This window comes from Acomys minous (assembly GCF_964271855.1).
Source record: "Acomys minous genome assembly, chromosome: 2".
In the NCBI taxonomy this organism is placed as follows: domain Eukaryota; kingdom Metazoa; phylum Chordata; class Mammalia; order Rodentia; family Muridae; genus Acomys; species Acomys minous.
The window spans coordinates 130,964,272-130,985,741 of record NC_140484.1 but is presented as its reverse complement, the minus strand read 5'-3'; the positions used below and the strand labels follow the sequence as shown (position 1 = coordinate 130,985,741).

At 42.1% G+C, this 21,470-nt stretch overlaps 1 protein-coding gene and 1 long non-coding RNA gene across 5 annotated transcripts in view; one reads left to right on the top strand and one right to left on the bottom strand.

Annotated features, from left to right (window-relative positions):
* The window catches only part of LOC311592998, a 13,404-nt gene extending 7,171 nt beyond the window's left edge, over positions 1 to 6,233 (top strand). For both annotated transcript variants that reach the window (XR_014777558.1, XR_014777559.1), the window contains exon 4: positions 3,172 to 6,233. This is a non-coding gene — a long non-coding RNA (uncharacterized lncRNA). The remainder of the gene's footprint in view (positions 1 to 3,171) is intronic.
* On the bottom strand, positions 5,585 to 21,470 carry THAP12 (THAP domain containing 12). 3 transcript variants are annotated; one of them, XM_084773982.1, is made up of 6 exons: positions 21,236 to 21,470; positions 16,348 to 16,468; positions 13,659 to 13,766; positions 10,812 to 10,848; positions 8,076 to 8,545; positions 5,585 to 7,682 (listed from the first exon to the last, which is right to left on the bottom strand). In XM_084773982.1, exons 1-6 carry the CDS (start codon positions 21,322 to 21,324, stop codon positions 6,627 to 6,629), a joined length of 1,881 nt encoding a protein of 626 aa, XP_084630108.1. In that variant the 5' UTR covers positions 21,325 to 21,470; the 3' UTR covers positions 5,585 to 6,626. The 3 variants fall into 3 exon arrangements, with proteins under 3 accessions (XP_084630108.1, XP_084630107.1, XP_084630109.1); XM_084773981.1 differs by having other exon boundaries at positions 5,585 to 8,545; XM_084773983.1 differs by lacking the exons at positions 10,812 to 10,848; positions 16,348 to 16,468; positions 21,236 to 21,470 and having other exon boundaries at positions 5,585 to 8,545.

Below are 21,470 nucleotides of genomic sequence, written 5' to 3'. Positions count from 1 at the left end.
GAGTGAATCTGTGCAAAGAGGACACCTAGAGTAACAGCTCGCATGATGTGTATGAAGGGGTCTAAATTAACAAATCTTCTTTTTTTTTTTTTTTTTTTTTTTTAAATTATTTATTTTTATATAATATTCTGCCTGCTTATGTGCCTGCACTCCAGAAGAGGGCGCCAGATCTCATTTCAGACGGCTGTGAGCCACCATGTGGTTGCTGGGAATTGAACTCAGGACCTGTGGAAGAGCAGCCAGTGCTCTTAACCTCTGAGCCATCTCTCCAGCCCCCAAATCTTCTTAAAGAAAAATGCCATAAGTAATACTGAAGATTTCCTTCAAAATGTTACTGGAGTCTAAGACAAGATAAACAGATTATTATAGAACATATAGCATTATAGTTAATGTGGAAACACACACACACACACACACACACACACACACACACACACACACACACACCTTTAAAAAAAGATGTAATCAATATCAAGTGTTTTTAGAGAAAACTTTTATGGCAACAAAGCCCAGCAGTGTGCCCAGCACTAAGCCCAGACCCTGGCCTGCTTAATAAATCTCTCCCTGTAAAGCTGACACCCGTCCAGGATTACTGTTTACACTGGTCATAGCTGAAAGGGCAGACACTGCTCACCTGCCAAAACATGATTCAGTCTTTCTTCTGTGTGGTGTGACAAAACACAGCATTCACAGGACACTTCTGCTCACCCCTGGCTTCTGCCACCATCCAGGAGTGTGATTCAGAGAAAGCTGTCCTGTCTTCCGTCCTCTGTAAAACTGAACAGCCTCCAGGATGCCCTCCAGCTCTCAATATCCATATGATGGATGATCTTGGTTGACAATGTGACAACTAAAATCTAAACTACTGGGTTTTCTTAATCCAATTATTTGGAGCACATAGACCCACCCTAAATCTGGGCCACACCTGGTACAGCCCAGTTAAAGGATGTGGAAAAAGGAAACTGTGTTTGTTTTTTGTTTTGTTTTGCTTTTTTTTTTTTTTTTTTTTTTTTTTTTTTGCTTGCTTGCCCTCTCACAGGCAAGTTCATCTATCCTGTTGCTGCAGCTAGTATTAAATTCAACTTCTTCAGCATTCCAATGTAGACTGAAAACCGGATTTCCAGGAATCCTACAGGATGCCAGCATAATGCACACACACACACACACACACACACACACACACACGGGGGGGGGGGAGCACACATGCATGTATGTACAGTGTAGCATAGATAAAACAGGTGTGAGGAAGCAGCATTACATGCTACTCATGAACATTGCATATGTTATCACAGTTATTATCTGTGTGTGTGTGTGTGTGTGTGTGTGTGTGAGACTGTCAAAATAACAACCCTATTTTCACCAGGAAGGAAACTAGAGAAACTTAAAAATATTTGGGGCCATTAAGGCACTTGGTCATCACCACTTTCAAAGGTCCATCTCTTAGCTTAGTGCTTAGTGCTATTGCTCAGTGGCTTCAAACTTATTCTCTCTATTTTTACTGGAAATGACAGTGGCAAACCTGGTTGAGTTGTACGCCATCATCACTCAGTGGTTGAGAGGTGATGTTCAGGAAACAGCTAGTGCTGTTATGGGCTTCTGCACAACTGTCACTCATCCTGCTGACTTTCGGTACTGCAGGATGGAGCACCCAATAACTTCTCACAGGGCTGTCATCAATGAATGATCTGGGCGAACTACTTGACCCAGAGAAACCCCTACAGAAAGTGGCATTTGAATTGAGGTACACTATAGCCCTGATTCTGGCTGTCCCCAGCTTCATGTCTGGCTCACAGAAGCCTGGATTCCATCTTATTCACCTTTGAATCCAGGGCATGGGCTCTGGTTCTATTCTCCTATGTATCTATCACTCTTAACCGTGCGCCTGAGGCTGACCAGCTGGAGCACTTCAGCCATCCAATGTAACATTTGAAAGTCATGTAAGAAGCAAGCAAGCATCAACACATCAGACTTGGAAGCCTTCACACCATGCTGGAATCCTGGTTGCAGCACTCTTTAGGTGTCTGACTCTGGAGTCTTCGGCTCTCACCTGGAAAAGGGGTATATGTACCCTCTTTACGGGGTAGAGGTTTCACAAGACGGGCCTGGCATACACCAAACAGCTAAGAGCGGCTGCTACTGTAAATAGTAACTCTCCCGCCCCTGTAGGAAAATCAAATCGGCACCTCACAAGCATCCCTCGGGGACTCCGCTAACTACATTAAATGGATGCTTAGTCTAGTGCTAGGTGTTGGCTGCAGCCCAGATTCTTGGATTACAAGACCCATTAATCAAAATTACAATTTAGAAGTCCCAAGTTTTGACTTTTCTAAGCCCAGTTTCAATGACTTAAAAAAAAAAAGAACCTTCCCCCTGACATGAGAGAAAATGGCAGCGCTGCCCACTAGATTCCAGATGTTAACCAGTGGCATTTAAACACAGCCCTCCCATGACTGTCCTGTACAGAAGCAGTGGACTTGGAGATGATTTGGGTCCAGCTCTTCTTTGCCATCAAGGCTCTTGTGTGTAGTGATTAATGTACATACAGGAAACAGAGAGGCCTCGGGCTGAGGCAACCATTTTCTTGATCCCTCAATTACAATATCCTCTCTTGCAGTATATCCCTGTCGAACATTTGGAACGAATTAGGACTTTAACCTTCCAGATGTTCAAACTCCTACTGTAAATTTAAACTCATTAAAAAGGGAACAGATTTACTACCTCTACTTAGTTTTTAAGTCTGTTGTTCACTCTGTCCAAGTAATTTATGGACACAAATACAGTGGCATGTAGTGTACTCTATTTACATAGCATTCACGGTGAGAAAGAAGGGGCATTTAAAAAAAAAACAGGTCTGGAAATTAACTGTCAACCTATAGATCAGACTTATTGTTCCTAACTTAGTGATTATTTCCTGAAGCTGACCTAGGAGGTATTTTTATGCTAATCTATACTAAAAATTACTCTGCTTTTCCTGGCCATTGAAAGCTGGCTAGAGCCTCATTTGACAATGGCGTGGAGAAAGTGGCCCCACTCTCGTGAAAGGAGCAGGCCTGGACCCACAGCCCTTTCTGGTAGTGTCTTGGCAGCTGAACAAAGGCGGCAGCATTTCTACATCCAGTTTGTAAAGGCTCAGAAGTTGCAGGCTCTAGCTTTTTTTTTTTTTCTTTCCAGGAACCCATGTCGACTATAATGAACGCATTCTCGATGTTGTGCTGAAAGCTGGCAACGGATGAAGCAAGAACGTAAAAGAAATCTATGTCCAAGGCAAATATTTCCTTTACAAACCTTAAGAATGAAGTGGCTTTCATAATCAATTTTAAGATCAAATGCTTGGGCTGAAGTTCCTGGTTCTGGCACTCATTAGCTATAATTTGGGACAGTTAATTTACCTCTGTGTGCTTGCTTTCTCAACTGAAAAACGGGGCTAATCCCTGCCCAAGTTTTCCTGGGAAATGAATGAGATAATGAAGGTGCTTTGTCAGCTCTGAAGTACCATATAACAAACACTCCAAGTACAACATTCCTGTGCCTGATGAATCACTTCACCTTACACAGCACTAAGAGGTGGCTGCCCCCCAGAAGAAACAAAAATAAACCAGAGCCAGCTAAACTACTGGAGGGCACGGTCTCCAGAGGAGGGCTCTTCCAACCCAAACCACTACTGAGCCTACCAGAATCCATTGAAGAATGCGATAGGAATTACCAGCAGATTTGGATAAAAGGTCTGTTCCCATCTATTTTATAGGGCCATCATCCTACAGTAGGATTCAACTGTGTAACTTTCCCCGCAAAGTAAATGTCAAGAGCAGAAATTCCTGTAATCAAATGTTAATTCCTGAATACATTTCTTATGACATTTTGCAAGCTGTCTAGATACATTTTTTGTTCAAACTCCACAAGGCTTTCGTGGATACTTTTATTTTCTTTTGCTTTAATTTCAATAAATCTAATGTCCTGAAGTCATGGATTTTTTGTGTGGGTAGTCATTTAAAAGTACAATTGTGGGGGCTGGAGAAATGTCTGGGTGGTTAAGCTTACTGCTCTTGCAGAAGATGGGGCAGCTCACAGCCACTCATCAACTCCAGCTAAAGGGCCTGCAACACCTTCAGAAAGCTGAGGGCACCTGACTCACACATGCCCATACTCGCCCCGTGACACCCCCCCCCCCCGGCCACACACACAATTTTAAATAAATCTTTACAAAATGAAATATAGTTGTGGTCCCACAGGCCAACTCTAGGTTGCAAATTCTTTGGGTAACTGTACTTGGATATTGCCAGTAAGTTGAGAAGCTTGGCATATTTGTGATGTAACTAGCCTTCACAGTTACCATTTTGTCACTACCTACCTAATCTTTAAAAATAGACATTCTCACTTGTGCAACTCCCACGAACTCAAACCATTATCAAGAATCCATTTGTGAAAATCTTTTTTCTGTTTATTGAAACAGGGTTTTACTGTTGCAACCTTGGCTGGTCTGGGAGTATGTAGGTCAGGCTGGTCTCAAACTCACAGCAATTCCTCTGCTTAAGAGCCTATGTACCACCACACCTGGCATGAAAGCACCTTTTAACTAGGGTTTTTGCTAGGTGCAGCTCTGCAGAATGCTTGCTTGGAACACATGAGGCTTTCACACTTTCCACAAAGCCACAAATTACGGAATACACAAGCACAAAAGGTAGCACCTTCAAACACTTCAGGACACATGGTGTGCTGGACTGGAAACAGGACCTGTTTTGCAGCTACTGCTGTCAAGGGGGGGAACTAATCTGCTCATCCCTTCCATCTAGGCTAGCAGAGCAACTTGCTTTGATAGGCAGCATGTGGTATAAGCAATACTCCATGAGTTCCTGAGTCCAGACTTTGAAGGTCCCCTTGCCACCTTGGTATACTAGGATTACAAGATTAAAGACCACATAGAGAAACCCAGCTATCCCACCCAGACCCCCAACAAACCTCCTGACCAAAGGCAGAAAGCCATATGGTACTTGCAAAGAATTATTTAACCAACCCCAAAACTATGAAAAGTGAAACTGTTTCTTTGAGCCATTAAATCTGGGCAGCAGCAGGTCATTGCAGTGGGTAATATGGGAAGGAAACAGGCCTAGGTTGAGTAGTCTGCTAGTCACAATACTTGTAAGTGTCCCAAGAATTAGATGCAGATGGCAGGCCAGCTCTGGTCTCCCTCACTGCCACCCTCAATCGCTCAGTTGTCTCTGTTAAGGACATAGGCACCTCACAGAACTATAACAACAGAAAGTCATTTTGTCTTTTTATAACCTGAATGGGCAATGTGTCCTGATTTGACACGTACACCAGGCTTGACCCAGTGCTGTAGCAAACATGCTAAGGCTTGGATAATGTTGACTCACCTCAACACAAAACAGCCCAGTGTAAGCTATATACATTCAGCAAATCAGTTAAGTGATACAATTAATAATTTTAATTTTCCTATGCCTTAAAACACAAATCAAAAAAGCAAAACTAGAATATAGTTCATCTTGAATTGTAAGGGTGATTATAAAATAACCATTTTAAGAATATATACAAGAAATGTGTTCTGATCTGCCAAAAATACTTCATCTGAAATTTAAACAAAATTCACATTTTATTTAGATTGAAATAAACTATACAAAATTGATTTTATTCACCAAAAATAACAGCAATATTTTCTGTATTGTTTTTTAGATAAACCACAAAACATTTACTTTTGTAGGTTTTACTTATAAATCAAGACAAGGCAGTAGACATAATCATGTAAAAAGACAGAAGAAAACAGACAAGTCTGTTGCCTGTATGGATAGCCTCTGGGTCTGTCTTCACCATGAAGCAGAAATGAATTCACCTGCAAAAAAGCTTATGAAAATGTGGGCTCAACAAAGGAATGTAAACAGCAAAACCAAATGTGGAGCGCAGTGCCTGGCTCTGCCACCCAAACCCTAACCTGCTGCTTTGAGGGTCCTCTGTCCTAACAGATCTACATGAAGGCTGCTCCTGAGCTCACAAACCGTCTTGCAGTTCCCGAGACTGTTGTCTTCTGCTTTTACAGTTCTGAGGCATTAGCCTAGGGCTTGCGCACGCTAGGCAAGAGCTCCACCACTAAGCTGCACCACATCCTTTTTTTTTTTTTTGAGACAGGGTTCACTATGTAGCCCAGGCTGGCCTAAAACGTGTAATCCTCATGCCTCTGCCTTCCAAGTGCTGCTACCAATAGATTTTTAAACACCTATAACTCCTACAAGTCAAAGGTCAATGGTGTATTTTATTATAACACATTATAAAATATATTTCTTTCACAAATTTCATTTCCCAAAGGCCTGATAACTCAGCAACTGACAACTGGATCCACAATGATAATGTTTTATCTAAAATACTTTTTAACTAAACAATTCCAGAGTGTCACTAGCACTGCTACTCCCAATGCCAACTTCTGGAAGAACAGACAGGTGCTGAAAGCATAAGAGTTCAAACAGGGGCCATTTAAATATGTGGATTACCAACAGCTAATCAAGCGTGGTTCAGCTGGAGGCCTCTCCGCAAGGTACGCAGTGACTGACTGGCCTGCGAAACCTTACCGCTTTTCTTCCAAACAACAAATATTACACAACAGCCATCTTAAAAATCTTTTAGGTATTTTCAATGGTTTCTGAATTATTTGTAGGAAGCTCTGATTTATTTGTATAGAGTTTGATATATGTGTCCACCATTAAATCTAGATCATGTTTTATATCAAAATTGATGTTAAGCAAAGCCAGATTACTCGACCGTTGGTCCGTCAAAGTGTTCCGCAAGTATGCTCTGAGGCGCCGTCGCCCGTTCTCGTAGCGCTCGTTCTCCACTCTCATCACAGGGAGAATACACAGGACCTTCAGCAAGGCATACACGTTAGGGAAGAACTTGATGTCAGGAAGATGGAGGGCTTCGTAAATGGTGGACGGGAGCTCAATATCTTTCCCTCTGTGTTTCCACTTGATTCTCCAACAGTGAAGCTCGGCTGAAAGCGTGTCAGGATTGGGGAGGTCGCTTCTGTACATGTCAGCATGGTGCTCTTCTGATGTGTTGAATTTGAGCTGCCCCATCACTGAGGGTACCAGAGAGAGGCATTTCAGAGCTTTGAGGTGCTGCTCAGAGAATATATCCTTAAGTTCCTGAATGATGTGCTCCACGGTTGGCACACTGAGGGTGTCTTTATAGTAGCTCTCAGAGGTTAGCTGAGGTTCCAGGCTACCTTGCTGGGCCCTCCGGAACTTCCCTGGGAGTTTCATTTGAATGTCAAGTTTGGTTGCTAAATTTGTGGCTTCCTCAAACCAAAACTCATGATAAACTTCAATATTTTCCATTACCTCGTTAAGTGAATGCAGTACTGCAGTCAAGCTGCTGGCTGCAAAGAAGACGTCAGAGGTTTGTCCCTGGAGATTCTTCCCAAAGGCCCTTGTAAAAGATAACACATTTTTAAGAACAACAATGGTAACAATGAAATCAAAATCTGTGACTGCACTACAGAGCACAAATGCTCGCCCAGCTATATAGTTATTCCACCTAACATTGGTGTCGCTGTTTATGCCATCTAAACACAGGACAAGTGCTTGGAGGAGATCCACTAAGATCTCAAAGGCATCGTGCCTGCCTGTCCAGTGGGAATGGCAAACTTCCTTCAGTTCTTTACCCCGTTCTTCACTGTTCTGGAAAAGAACGGAAATGACATTGTCAAGTTCTAACAGCAGCTGTGGTGACCGATGGAAAAAAGAACAGACTTCCTCAATTGTTCCTAGAGCCACAGACACCCCCACTACAGGCACAGACTTTGCCAACCATGCATTTAAGGCACAGGAAGAGCAGAGTGTGTAGACAGCCTGGGGATATTTTTCTAAAAGTCTTGAAGCAACAACTTTCATTTTGGAAGAAAATCCACTGGACACAATGTAAGCCTGACCACGACAATACTCCATATTCAACCCCCATTTCTCAGTTATTGTAGTGTGAAACTTCACAGCCAAAATCTCTGCGTCAGCTTCATATGGTAGGAAACCCACAAACTCCTCTCTCAGGTTATGAGCTTCATCGACAAACCTCACCAGCACGGGCAGGTGCTCTTCTCCTGCTATGTCTACTACATCGTCGGTGATAATGGAAAAGAAATGCGAGTCTCTCACTTCCCTGAGCGTCTCCTCCCGAATGCAGCTCTCGCAGATCTCCAGCATCTGTCTCTGCTGAGTCTTCGAGCAGAACAACGTGTTGACGGCTGTGGTCTCAAAGCGCTTCCTCAGGACCTCTTCTCCAGAATTGATGCGGCACTCCAGGAGCGCCTGAAAGTTATCTGGAGCAAAGAGGCCTTCCGGGATCTCGTCTGCCTCATGCCCATCCAGGGGTATGTTCTGCTTTCCCATGAGAATCAGAATCTCAAATAACGACTTGAGGTACTCTTTGTTCTCCTTCTCTTCAAGGGTTAAAGGCAAAATGTTTCCATCCTGCTGGTTCCCCACTTCTGCACTAGGGTTCTGAGCATTGCTGTTAGTTTCTTGTTCTTGTTCAGAAGTTTCCTCAACTGGAAAACAAAGAGTTAATTAGTTTTACAGATGTATGAGGAACCATAAAAGACAAGACAGATTACACTTTTGATTGGCTAAATATTTAATATCTACAAAGTCATTCATTTACCATTAACAGAACATCAATAGAGTAGGACACAAATTTAAAAAAAGACAAATGCTGCTGACAGATTATAATAAACAGAAATGCTGTTGCAAAGTAGGAACAATTTTAGCCGGGTATGGTGGTGCACACTTGATCCCAGCACTTGGGGAGGCAGAGGCAGATGGATCTCTGTGAGTTCAAGGCCAGCTTGCTCTAGAAAGTAAGTCCAGGACAGCTAAGGCTACACAGAAAAACCAAAAACCAAAAAAACAAACAACAAAAACAAAGTAGGAACAATTCTACTAAATTTACAAGATATTTCATAAACTATTAACAGGAATGACAAATTGACCATGCCAAGGTGAGGAGAACAAGTACGTCCATGGGCACTGTGCCTAGCACTTTCCAGGTATCACATTACTTTCTTCAGGCAGATGGTATCAATCCCACTTGACAAATAAGGATAGTAAATAACTTGCCAAGACCACAGGTACAAGGATAGAAATGAAATGAAATGCAAGATCCACAGAGATGCTACTTCTTTCTAAGTGCTAAGCCATGCGCGTATATGAAGACAGCTCTACAAAACCAGTACAATATAGATTCATAGAATGAGGTGCAGTTACTCTTAAGAGTATCAGCAAGCTCAGCCTAGTCTCTTCATATCTTGATGGGGAAAGTGTCCTGTTTGTAGCCATGCAAGTCAGTAATGGCTTCATGAAAAGAATTAAAATCTGAAGAATCATTTAAAACCCAGCTCTAAAAATCTAAGTCTATGAGAAGGCCACCAAGAATTGTACGGCATGACTGAGGGACAGAAGACAGCTGAACAGAAAGCTGCATCTGACAATGATGTGAGTATGGAGGACACAGGCAGGGAAGGCACACCAGGTGGCTGGTGTACATACGCCAGTCAAAGCACTAAGGTGGGAGAGACAAGCAAAGCCTAGTGTGCCTGGAGCTGTGCAATCTGCTTCTAGGCATCCCAGGCTCTCAGAGCTCAGCACGTCCAGGGAGGACTCCTCCTGCAGTGTACAGCAGTCCTCCTCTATGCTACACCACCCAGAAAAAGGTTAACCTGGATGTTTGCCATGTCTGCCTTCTTTGCTGTCCCCATGTCCTCTCTGTCCTCCTTAATCTCTTCACTTCCAATCAAGTATTTATTCTACTATGTTATTTTCAAAGGATGCTCAATAAAACACAATCTATATAAAGTGAAACCTCAGTATCTCTCCTTTGAACACCTTTCTGTACGTGAGTCACCACATACAAGGTCCTCTAGTTCTGGCCCTTCTGCCTACACAGTTGTCTTTCCTAGCCAAGAGTGCCCTGCGGAACCCTGACCATGTTACCACCTAATCACAAACTCCTGAGTGGTTCCAATGGCTGGCAGCTTACAACCCTGCAACTTCTGAACTCTGTGCTCTCTCGGCTGGGCTCACTGGCTATCAGAAACACTAACAATATCTACATGAGTGTGGTTACTGCACTCTAGCAGCTTGTTTCGTACCACTACATTGTATGGAATATCTTTCCTGCTTTCTTTTCTGAGTTTGTTTCCTCATCTATAAAGAAGGAACACAGAGCACTGTGAGAATTAAATAAGGCACCAGAATGATCGAATGGCATAATCAAAGCTTTATGTCTACAGAAGCAAGAGGAGATAAAGGAGGAGAAATGGGATCAACTGTTAAGAACAGAAACAACTTCTAGCCTTACCTTCTATAGCACAGCTTACACATCAGCACCTACAAAGACTCTATAACCCTGACAACCCATGTACCCCGCTGCCTCCACAGCACTTATTCCTTAGGCCAATAAATAACTGTGTACACAGGTGCATGGGTGGACCTGGATGGCTGGCTTTACTGGAGCCTTTCCTTGCCTACTGAGACACTGTGGTCTGCCATTGCTACCACAGTGAGAGCACCCTCAGGGGAGAAGGAGCTCCCTCTGCGCTCTATAACGTCAACACATGCAGCACAGCAATCCTTTATGAGGACACAATGAAGTAAGACTGATGTTTCTAATAATTCCAGGCCGCAGGACAGAGTCAACCACAATTTTACATTCATTCTCAAGGGGGTTTTGGAAGTAAGACATAATTATTTGTTCTTACCAGGTCAAGGCCTTTTAAAAAGGCCTTCAGAAGCTGAGTCATTAACACTATCACTTACTTTTTTTCTGTTTCAGTGTCCTGATTTCATCTTCACTCTAAAGAAAAAGAAAAAAATTTAAGGAAATCACCTCTAGTAAATCATCTTGACTTAAAAAAGGCTGTTTTGAGCAAAAATTTTCTCACTCAGGAGTTTGATGGGTTCTGTTAATACTGTTTAAAGAAAAATGTCTCATGTACTCTGGGCTGGCCTTGAACTCACTAAGTAGCTGGGGATGGCCTTGAACTTCTGATCCTCTTGCCTTCACCTCACAGTGAAGTGCTGGTTTATGTGGTGCTAGGATTCAAACCCAGCACTTTGTGCTTGTTATGCAATCAAGTGAACTACATCCTTAGCTCCACAGAGCATCAATTCTTCATGTGGAATACATTCTTCAAACAGATGATAGGGAACCAAAACTATGTCACATGCTCAGGATTCCAAGTGTATAATAAAGTACTAAAATAGAAAGCACATGCTATTTACCTTGCTCTCTCCTAACCGGACAAATGCATACTGAGTAATAAATAGGAAGAAGGTATACCGCAGTACTTAGCATCAAACTCAAGAGGATGCAACAGATTCCTCTGCGAAATCTAACCCTAAAGATGTCACAAAACAGGGAGGCTGTTGTATCACAGAACTTACAAAAGATAATGAGAAGTGCCTAGGAAGCAGAAAGCAACAGCATCATCTCAAAAGAGAAATAACTATAGAGTACACTCTGTGCCCCAAACCAACAACCATAGGTAGACTAAGAAAGAACTTCCCCGACTTCTCTTCTATTTCTCCACCCAATGCTCTCTAATATTTATGTCATCCTCTACTACTATCTGTGGCAGAAAAACAACAGTGCCAATGAAAGCTGGAGATAGCAGCGCCTGATGCCAGCTCCGGATATTGCTACTAACAAGAAACACTAGCAGGCTGGTTAGCTGGAACAGCCCCTCCCAGTGCAGAGGCAGCAGCTAAAGGGCGCCAGGTGTGGAAGTGTGCCGGCCCTGAAAAACTTAGAGATGCAACAGCTACAGGACACGAAGAGGCTGAGCTCTTCCTTGTGGGTCAGACTTCTCAGAAGAAAGCTAATGCAAAGGACTGCCATGCAAGTGTCAGCATTCACCTGTAAGACATACCAGTGAAACAGAAGGCAAAGCCAAGGAAGCAAAACTAAATAGGAAAGATTAAGTCCTGAGATGTGAAATGGTCAAAAGAGTAGATAATAAAGGGACTATATCCCTGACCCTGTTCAATAAAATGTAAATGCCTATAATAAAAACTTCAAAAAGCTCCCAGGAAGGAAAAGTGGATTACTTGAAGAGAACTGTGAATCAGGATGACACCAGACCTTAGGGACAATGGACACGTACATATAAGATCCTGTGGACTATGAGTGTCCTCTATGTAGTACTTAACATTTTAAAAAAGTATGAAGAAGATTTAAAAGCAAAAACAGTAATTATAGTTAAAGAACTAGGAGAAATTACAAAATACTGCCAGCAAAGCAGGGAAAGCATCAGACCTCTAAACTGGCTTAGGATATATACACGTGAGTCAAAACATTCAGGAAGCTAAAAAAAAAAATAAAAAAAAATACACACACACACACACACACACACACACACACACACACAAACACTCCAAATCAAGAGGACACTAGCAAAATAACTCACATGTACAGTGGTTGCTGATTCAATACCAACTCCAAAACACTACTCATGTAGTTTCAGGAACAGAGAGAACAAAGCACTAAAAATTCTACATGAAGGTCACAATTCTTGGCACACAATTAAACCACAAGAAGAGGGAGAAAACCAAGAAACTGGGCAGGCAAGGAGAACCTCCCCACACCCATTGCAAGCCCTGAGGACGTCACTCAGTCCCACCTAACTTTCAAGAGTACACGTCTACAACATGTAAAACCCCAACCGTCTGAAGAGCTTTCCGCAGGATCTTGTCCTCAAATCTAGATAAGGGGAACTGAGCCAGGAAACTGGCTTAGCAGGTAATGGCTTGTGCCTCACGAGCCCATCCTGGGGATCCCAAGATAGAAAAGACCAGTTTCCACATGCATGCCATGGCATATGTGTGTGTACACTAATAAATAATTACATAAATGAAAACAAAACTGGACAAAAAGGGTCCTGATACTGGTAATGTGTCAGTAACTGTGTTCACCTAAAGGTAGGTTGACTTCAGCTATCCGATCTGAAAGGTAGCAAAGGATGATAAAGACATACATGAAGTATACGACATGGAAAGGTTCTTACACTTTTTCAGTTCTAATCTTCAGCCCCTATGGAATTTTCCAAATAAATATTTACCTGCTTAAAAAAACAAAAAACAAAAACCTAAAAACTAAAAACCAAAACACCCCAAAAAACCTTTTTCTAGAACCTGCCAAAAATAGTGAAATGAGTGGGTTTCTATGGAGGCCAGCCTGGTCTACAAAGTGAATCCAGGACAGGCAAGGCTACCCAGAAAAAAAACCTGTCTGGGGAAACAAACAAAACCAAAATCCAGATCTCAAGTTCTAATACTTTTCTTTTTTTTTTTTTTATTCCTTTGTGCTAACTTCTGGAAACATACCAGTTTCATTTTCCTTGCTAGCAGCCCCAGAAGAGCAATGAGCTAGTGGCCTATAATCAACAGCACACTTCGCTCCAACTCAACAACTATCAACTGGCTGTATCTGGAGCTTTGCCAGCTTAACTAGTATTAAGACAGACTAACCATCTTAATAAGCATAGACCTCATTTCCTAGCATGCAAGCTGTGAGATGCGGAACAACTGGATAAATTGTTAACAAACATGTCCATAATTGTTTAATTGGATTATGGAGAGATGAGAAAGCTGAAGAGCCAGACATACCAATTCTTTTATTCGTTTTCTGTGTCTGCTATGTGGATTGTTCAAGTGACTGGTAAGATCAAATATCGTTGGTATTGCATTGTCTCGAAGAACTGTCCGATAAGGACTCTGAAAAAGAAAATATATCAACGATGGTCCCTCAAAAAAAGTAAATGAAATTCTACATTAATGATTTCCTCAGTACTTCTTTATCTGTCTCTAAAGTACAGACTTGCACGCTCTGATGCCTTCTGGGGAGCTTCCCTGTTGTGTTTTCCCATGAGCTACCAAATCTATAGGAATCATGTTTCCCAAATGATCTGTGCCCTTTTACATTCTTTTCTTCTTTTTCTTTTGGAGACAGGATTTCTCTGTGTATAACCTTGGCTGTCCTGGACTTGCTTTGTAGACCCGCTGCCTCTGCCTCCCGAGTGCTGGGATTACAGGCGTGCACCATCACGCCCGGCTTGATGTATTACTATTACTACATTTAACTTTTGGTATGTGGAGACATGGTCTCATGATAATGTTCAAGTGGGCCTCAGCTCATGACACTATGTACCTCTGCCTCCTGACTCCTGGATTACAGCACAGGTAGAGCCTCCATGCCAAGCTGAAATGTAATTTCTTAGTGGCACTCGGCTTCTATGCTGGACTAAAGACTCTGAGTCTATCAGAAAGTTTGGGTTAGGATTGGTTATGGACAAATCTACAGAGAAAAGCAAAACCTATGACATTTTCTCACTTAGTTTTTCGACTTTCTCACTAAGCCAAAGTCTCAAAATAAACAGTCAACATCAAATAGCTGAGTGACTGAGGGGAGGACAAGACATTTTAAAGAATTTAAAATCTAGCAGACAAAGCAAAGATCAGAAAAACCAGAATGTGAATGAAAATTGGAACATTATATATTAATTTATAAATAGACATGTCAAAAAGATTACGTCTAACTCATATGAACAATTTTTACTCCATTCCAAGGTTTAATCTTTGGTAATTTAAAGGAACAACACTGATCTTACTCAGCATAAAAGATAATAAAAATTTTGGCTTTGGCAAAACCACTCATGTATGTTAATAAGCTCTTAAATGCCAAACTAATGCAGCCAAAGGGTTACACATGTTTCAATACAATTATCGTATATGCCAGCTTTCAACAGCTGCCTGTTCTATACATACAGAAAAAACATTTTTCAGATTTGCGTTAATTTATTCAAGATGAAAGACTCTTTTGGAAATTAAAAAAAGCAAAACTAGCTTATCTTTCTATTCTATACTCTGAATAAAGTCAGCTACAACAGTAACTTATATTTTAATTTCTTCACATTAATCTTGTTGAAATTATATAGCTAAGAGATGATATTTACCATACTAAAAAGTAAAAAGGGATGATTGGTGTAATTTAAAATATTTTTTATATTTTTTTCTGAATGTCAAGAAAACAAAAGTAGCTTGATTTTGCCCTTTAGACATATGAAACCTTTTGGTCAATCAGTATTATGCTTGTAACAAAGCAAAAAAAAAAAAAAAAAAGTCCTTCAAATATTTGTGAAAAAATTACTGAACCAGAATTGGCTCACTTTCCATTGACTTCACAAGTATCTGTTCAATTAACATTGAGAAATAAAATAACCCACCCATTCTCTAATTTTCTGATGCCTCTGCAAAATGCATCTGAAAAAAAAATCATAATAAAGCACTGCATAATTAATTATATAGTGTACCTTCAAGTCAAGTTTATGTCTATACCAAACCTAATATAAAATGTTAATTATACCTAAGTAGGAAAGAACACTACGGGTTTACCAAACTCTTCTTTATTAGTTTCCTATAGTGGTTCATACATGTCAATCAATCTGCCGGGCTCTGGCTTTTATGAATTACAGCAATAACAGAATCCCACAACATTAGAAATGTAAGTAAGAATTCAGAAATTCTCTGGTCTGATCTCTTGCCCATAGAGAACATTTTTCATGTTACTTGTGTGATACTGATTCTTTTCTTTTTTTTTTTTTTTCTTTTTTCTTTTTTTCTTTTTTTTTTTTTTTGGTTTTTCAAGACAGAATTTCTCTGTGTAGCCTTGGTCACTTTGTAGACCAGGCTGGCCTCGAACTCACAGCGATCCCCCTGCCTCTGCCTCCCGAGTGCTGGGATTAAAGGCGTGCGCCACCACGCCCAGCTCGTGATACTGATTCTTGTTCTAGCTAGCCCTTAAAAATTAAATAAGTGTCGGTTCTTAAGAGGACATTCAAATCATGAACACAAAGAATATCATTCCTCAATGACTGTCATTCACACGAATGTTCTAGAGAGGTGTAGGGCCTGGCACAGTAGTAGAGCACTTGCCTTAGCACACAAAAAACTCCAGGTTCTATGCCCAGGACATTAAAAAATAAACCAAAACTCTAGAAAAAGTGCTTGAGATAAGCACCCACAGTATTATACACTCACATTTTCTATACACGTATAGAAACATGTAAATACAAGAATAGTTTTAAAGTTGTTTCCTCTAGTGAAGGGGTATAGGCATCAGGAACAGGGCTTTTTAAAAAAATCAAGTTTCTGAGAACAAGATACTACTAAACTCCAAATGCATCTTCAACTTATATGGTAAGGTAGGTAGGTAGACAGTCCAATTAACAGATGAAAAGGTACAGGGCAAACCAGATACAGCAGAAGAGAGGGAGAAGCCAGGATGGCTATTACTTACAGTTCTACAGATCATCGAGGTCTCAAAGTGTTTGGCACATAGTCGATAGTGCTTATTTAGTTGATCTGGTGTTTTATCTTCTAAGTCTGCTCTCCTGCAATTCTCAACCCACTTCTGGCATCTACAAATAAAACCAAAATTAAATTAAGAAATATCAACTCAAAATTTGAATTTTAGCATTTGGGCTGGGCATAGCAGCACACATCTATAGTCTCAGCATGTGGGAGGTTAAGGCAGGAAGATTCTTGAGTTTGAGAACAGCCTCAGCTACGTACAAGACTGTTTCAGAACATAAATAATTCAAGCCAGGCATGATGACACATGCCTCCAATCGTAGCACCTGGGAAGCAGTGAAAGGCAGATCTCAATGAGTTCCAAGCCAGGCAAGGGCACAAAGTGAGCGCTCAAAAATCAAACAAAAAATTAATTTAGTTGTAAGGTAAGTATGTATTATAAAGATTCCTGCTGTGCTCATATACAGCACAAGTTGGAGAAGCTGATTAATAATACAAAAATCAGAGCTGAAGTCATTTAGAATAAGCACTTCAACTACAAAGTCCAGAAGTAACTTGCTTAGACATCTACAAATCAGTAAGAACCCAACCAGCAGCACAGAGTTACTCAGCCACAAGGCCAACATCCTAACCCTTCATCACGTTTTCACCCTGAGCTAAGGAAATACCCCCAGCACTGCAAAGGGGTAACAAGTACATGCTCTACAAACAACCACAGGAGCTCATATAGGCGTAAAGGACACACTCATCTGCCTTGTAACAAACAAGGTTTAGTTCATATAACAGAGGTACAAACGCAGAGACAAGCTCCAAGAGCACGGACACAGCACCTGCACTCTATTACACACGAAGTGCTGAGATGCTGACCAAGGGACGCAAGCACATGTGTTTCGTGCTTAAGATTTCAGCAAAACAAATAACAATGTTTACTAAGCACTTGCAGAGGGGCCCAAGGCTTTCCAAAGGTGAGTATAGATCAAGAAATTAAGAATTAAGAAGTTTAAGTAATTCCTTGAGGGTTACAACCAGATCTTTCCCTCTTTCCAAGTTAGAAACAAAAGTTCTTCCATGGAAAAAGTGTCACAAGTTTGAAAGCGAATTCGTGTCCTATTTATATATTATACTCTATTATAACATGGGTATAATATTATGTTACAAGCATAATATATGTTAATATACACATACACATACTGGCCTTGAACTCTGAGATTAACATGCTCTGCCTCCAGGAATGCTGGGATTAAAGACATGCACCACCGCACCAAGCTCCTCCTGGGTCTTACTACTTTAACCCTGACAGTCAATTCTACTCTAAGTATGTGAGTTCACAGTGACTTAAGATTTTCATACCTAAATTAAAACCATACACCTGAATTATGTATCATTTCATTTAGCTGGGAAGTATTATACCACTCAGTAAGGTAAACATATTTTAATATTTTACAGTTGTAAATTATGATTATAAACACCGTGTTTCAAAATACAAGTATTAGTCACAAAAACACTTTACTATAAAAGTTTGCCAAACTACTACAGTTACATTTTTAAATTATTAATCTCTGAAGATTAATCCACACAGAATACTGTTGTCCACACTATCTTTGATTTAAGGTAAAATCAGTTTTTTGATCCCAACAGCAACTCAGAACCTGAGTAAGCATGGGACAGAGAAGTCTAACTAACTAATCCTATGCATTTCCATATCAAACATACTGGGAATAATGGGGAAATGTATAAGGTCTCTCTTAAAGACAAAGAGAGGCACAGAAGTTAATGAAAAATTTAACTCTAAACAAATCATTCCCCACAAATTGATTTGCTGATTCAATTCAATCACCAAAGCAACAAAAACCTTAAAAAAAAAAAAAAAACCAAGTAACATTAAATAGCTTAAAAAAACAAAAAAAACAAACAGTGCTAAGTAGGCTATCCATATGAAGACATTATATCTTGACTAGTAATTTTACAACATAAACAAAAATAAATTCCAAGTGACTGTAAACCTAAATATTAAAGACAAAACAAGCTGGGCATGGTGATTCATACTTGTAACTCCAGGACTCAGGAGACTGAAGCAGGAGGACTGCAGCTAGTTCAAGGCCTGCCTGAGTAACATAGTTAATTATAGGCTAGACTAAATGAGAATTTGTCTCCAATAAACAAATTACTAAAATAAATATATTATGAGTAGGCAAAGATCTCTCTTAAAAGGCCATAGACCACATATCCAAGGTTGGTCCAAAATATATAAACATATTTATAAATAGAATTAAGACAGAAATCTAGCCAGGGTTGGCAGCACACACCTTTAATCCCAGCACCGAGGAGGCAGAGGCAGGTGGATCTCTGTGAGTTTGAGGCCAGCCTGGTCTACAAAGCCAGTTCTGGACAGCCAGGGCTACACAGAGAAACCCTGTCTTACAACAATCAACCCACCCACCCAGAAATCTACGCCAAGGGTGGCGGTACATGCCTTTGATCCCAGCACTCAGGGGACAAAAACAGAGAGTTTGAGGCCAGCCTGGTCTACAAAGCAAGTTCTAGGACAGCCAGGGATACACAAAACCCTGTTTCAAAAACCATCCCCTGCCAAAAGGCAAATATTGACAACAATGTAAAGGAAGAGAAAGCAGCCATTTGAAATTCATTTCCACATGTGGTATAAAGTACAGGGGCTAGACCCTAGAACATCGATGCATGCTAATCAAGCTCGTTAGTGCCGAACTCCATCCTCTGGCTGATGACATCTCTCGAATGCCCACCAAGCTTGTCAGATGTCACATGACAAATCAAACCTTTAATATGCCCATCCCCATCTTCCTTATGCCGGTTACTGTTTTATGTTAACCACTGGAGGAGTCAGTGGGAAAGTCCTTACTGTGCAAGCACCGGAACCTGGGTTCAGACTGCTGCACTCACATAAAGAGCTGTGCAGTTTCCAACATTATGGGGACTGGAGACACGAGGACTGCTGGGGTTGCTGGCCACTAGCCTGGTACAGGTTCAGTCAGAGACCCTGTCTCAAAGGAATGAGGAGTAATAGAGTAAGACATCGGATGTCCTCCTCTGGCCTCCGCATGCATGCATGCACACACACACACACACACACACACACACACACACACACACATGTGCCTACAACATACTCATAACACACACATACATAATCTCGGGAGTTACCCTCGACTGTTTTATAACCCACATCCAAACTATTAGTAAATCCTGCTGGCTGCCTCATCAAACCTTAAGGCAATTTACTCTTCCTCGTCTTGTACTGATCTGGATCGCTGCAGCAGTCCTTCCGGGGCCTTACTGCTCTCACCTTTGCTCCCTACAGCTAACAAGCAGCTAGTAACCCTGTTAAGAACTCTCTCAGCTCTAAACGCCCCCACTCCACTCAGAATAAACGCCAGAACGTTTTCCATGGACAACAATTTCCTAAACGTAGACACCTCATCCATCAGCAAGCATGCCTTGATTTCACTTACTGGTCCCCTTTGCTTAAAAGAGCAGCTGGGCCGTCCTTGTTACAGGTTGTTTGTGTTTTAATGGATGAATTAGATAATATCTCACACTATCGCCTTAGGCGGCCTGGAACTTTAACCCAGGGCCAACTCCAAAACTTTTATTTTCCCACCTCCTCAGAGCTGGGGTCACAGACCATGTCACCATGTTCAACTCCCTGGCTATACTTTCTTCCTTTTCTTTTTTCTTTTTGGTTTTTCTATGTAGCCTTGGCTGTCCTAGAACTCGCTTTGTAGACCAGGCTGGCCTCTGCCCTACCCTGCCCCCCCAAGTGCTGGGATCAAAAGCCTGTGCCATCACCGCCCAGCTATGTTTTCTTTTTAAAACCTATTCATTTACTTTCTGCGCAGGAGTGCTTTGCACTTCGGGCGTGCCTGGTATACCTGAAAGTATGAAGAGGTTGTGGGATTCCCTGGAACTGGAGTTTACAGTGTTTGCAAGTCACCTGATTCGGGTGCAGAAGCCAGGTCCTCAGCAAGAGCAGTGAGTGCTCTTCAGCCATGAGCTATCACTGCAGCCGCTCCGTGGCTAGTAGCCCTTCCAATCCCTGCCGTATTTTCCTTCAGCATACTTTTCATTTTTGGGCACACTATTATAAATATTTTAATGGCTAATTTCACAAGACTTGAATGTCACCTCCGAGAGCAGGGACTTTCATCGGTTCATGTTACCCACCCCTGGTGTGCAGACTAATTTCTACCAATTGTAGGCTTTCAATAAGTATTTGTTCAACTAATAAATGGCATGCTATATTACAACGCCTGTTGATAAATCTGGTCCCTCCACGGATTAGGCACTTTCTGCGGTCCTTGACAGAATTCACTGGAATCCCCAGCACGAGTACTCCAACACATGGCTAAGCACTGATTTTTAAATGATTGAACCAACAAGAGAGCCCCGTGTGTGAAACACCTGCACGAAGTCCCTACGTCTTTCAAAGTACGAACCAGAGTATTAGAGCTATCCCAAAGAAGAGTTGAAGTTTCAATACCTATTCCCACGCACTCTGTGGCCCCTACAATAACCAAGGCAGACAATGAGTAACGGTCTGCATTTGAACACTGGTGATGACAAGTCTCGAAGGAGGCGGCAGTTGTGACCTGGTTTAAGATCAAAGAAAGCGGCTCGACTCCAAACAGAAACACTGTCCTAGAAGAGACGGCTGACGTGGGGGAAGGCAGGGCCCCCGGGAGTCCTAACCCTTCTTTGACAGCTAACGAACCGAGCCGCACGACCGATGCTAAGCGCCCACTTCATCAGCCTTCGCGTCCCCGGGTGGCACCCTCCCGGGCCGGGTCCCCCGGAGCGCACGTGCGCCGAGGTCCCCGCCGCCTCCGCGCCCCGCTCACCTGGCCGGGTCCCGTGGGAACCTGAAGAAGGCCAGGTCGGACTGCGTGCTCTTCCGTGTGCAGTTGGGGGCAGCGCAGAAGTTCGGCATGGTCGCCCGGCCGCCGGCCGGTCCAGCCCTCCCCTCCCCGCCTCGTCAGGGCAGCGCGGCCGCCCCGCGGGGCCGGGGAGGGGAGCTGGGCCGGCCGGCCGGCTCCGCAAGGCCGCGCGCGGAGGAGGGGCTGGCGTGCGAAGCCG

Coding starts and splice junctions, on each gene's coding strand:
- THAP12 (XM_084773981.1), bottom strand. CDS start 21,324: ATGCCGAACTTCTGCGCTGCCCCCAACTGCACACGGAAGAGCACGCAG. Junction 16,469..21,235: donor TTCCCACGGGACCCGGCCAG/GTGAGCGGGGCG, acceptor TTTTATTTGTAG/ATGCCAGAAGTGGGTTGAGA. Junction 13,767..16,347: donor CCTCGATGATCTGTAGAACT/GTAAGTAATAGC, acceptor TTTCTTTTTCAG/AGTCCTTATCGGACAGTTCT.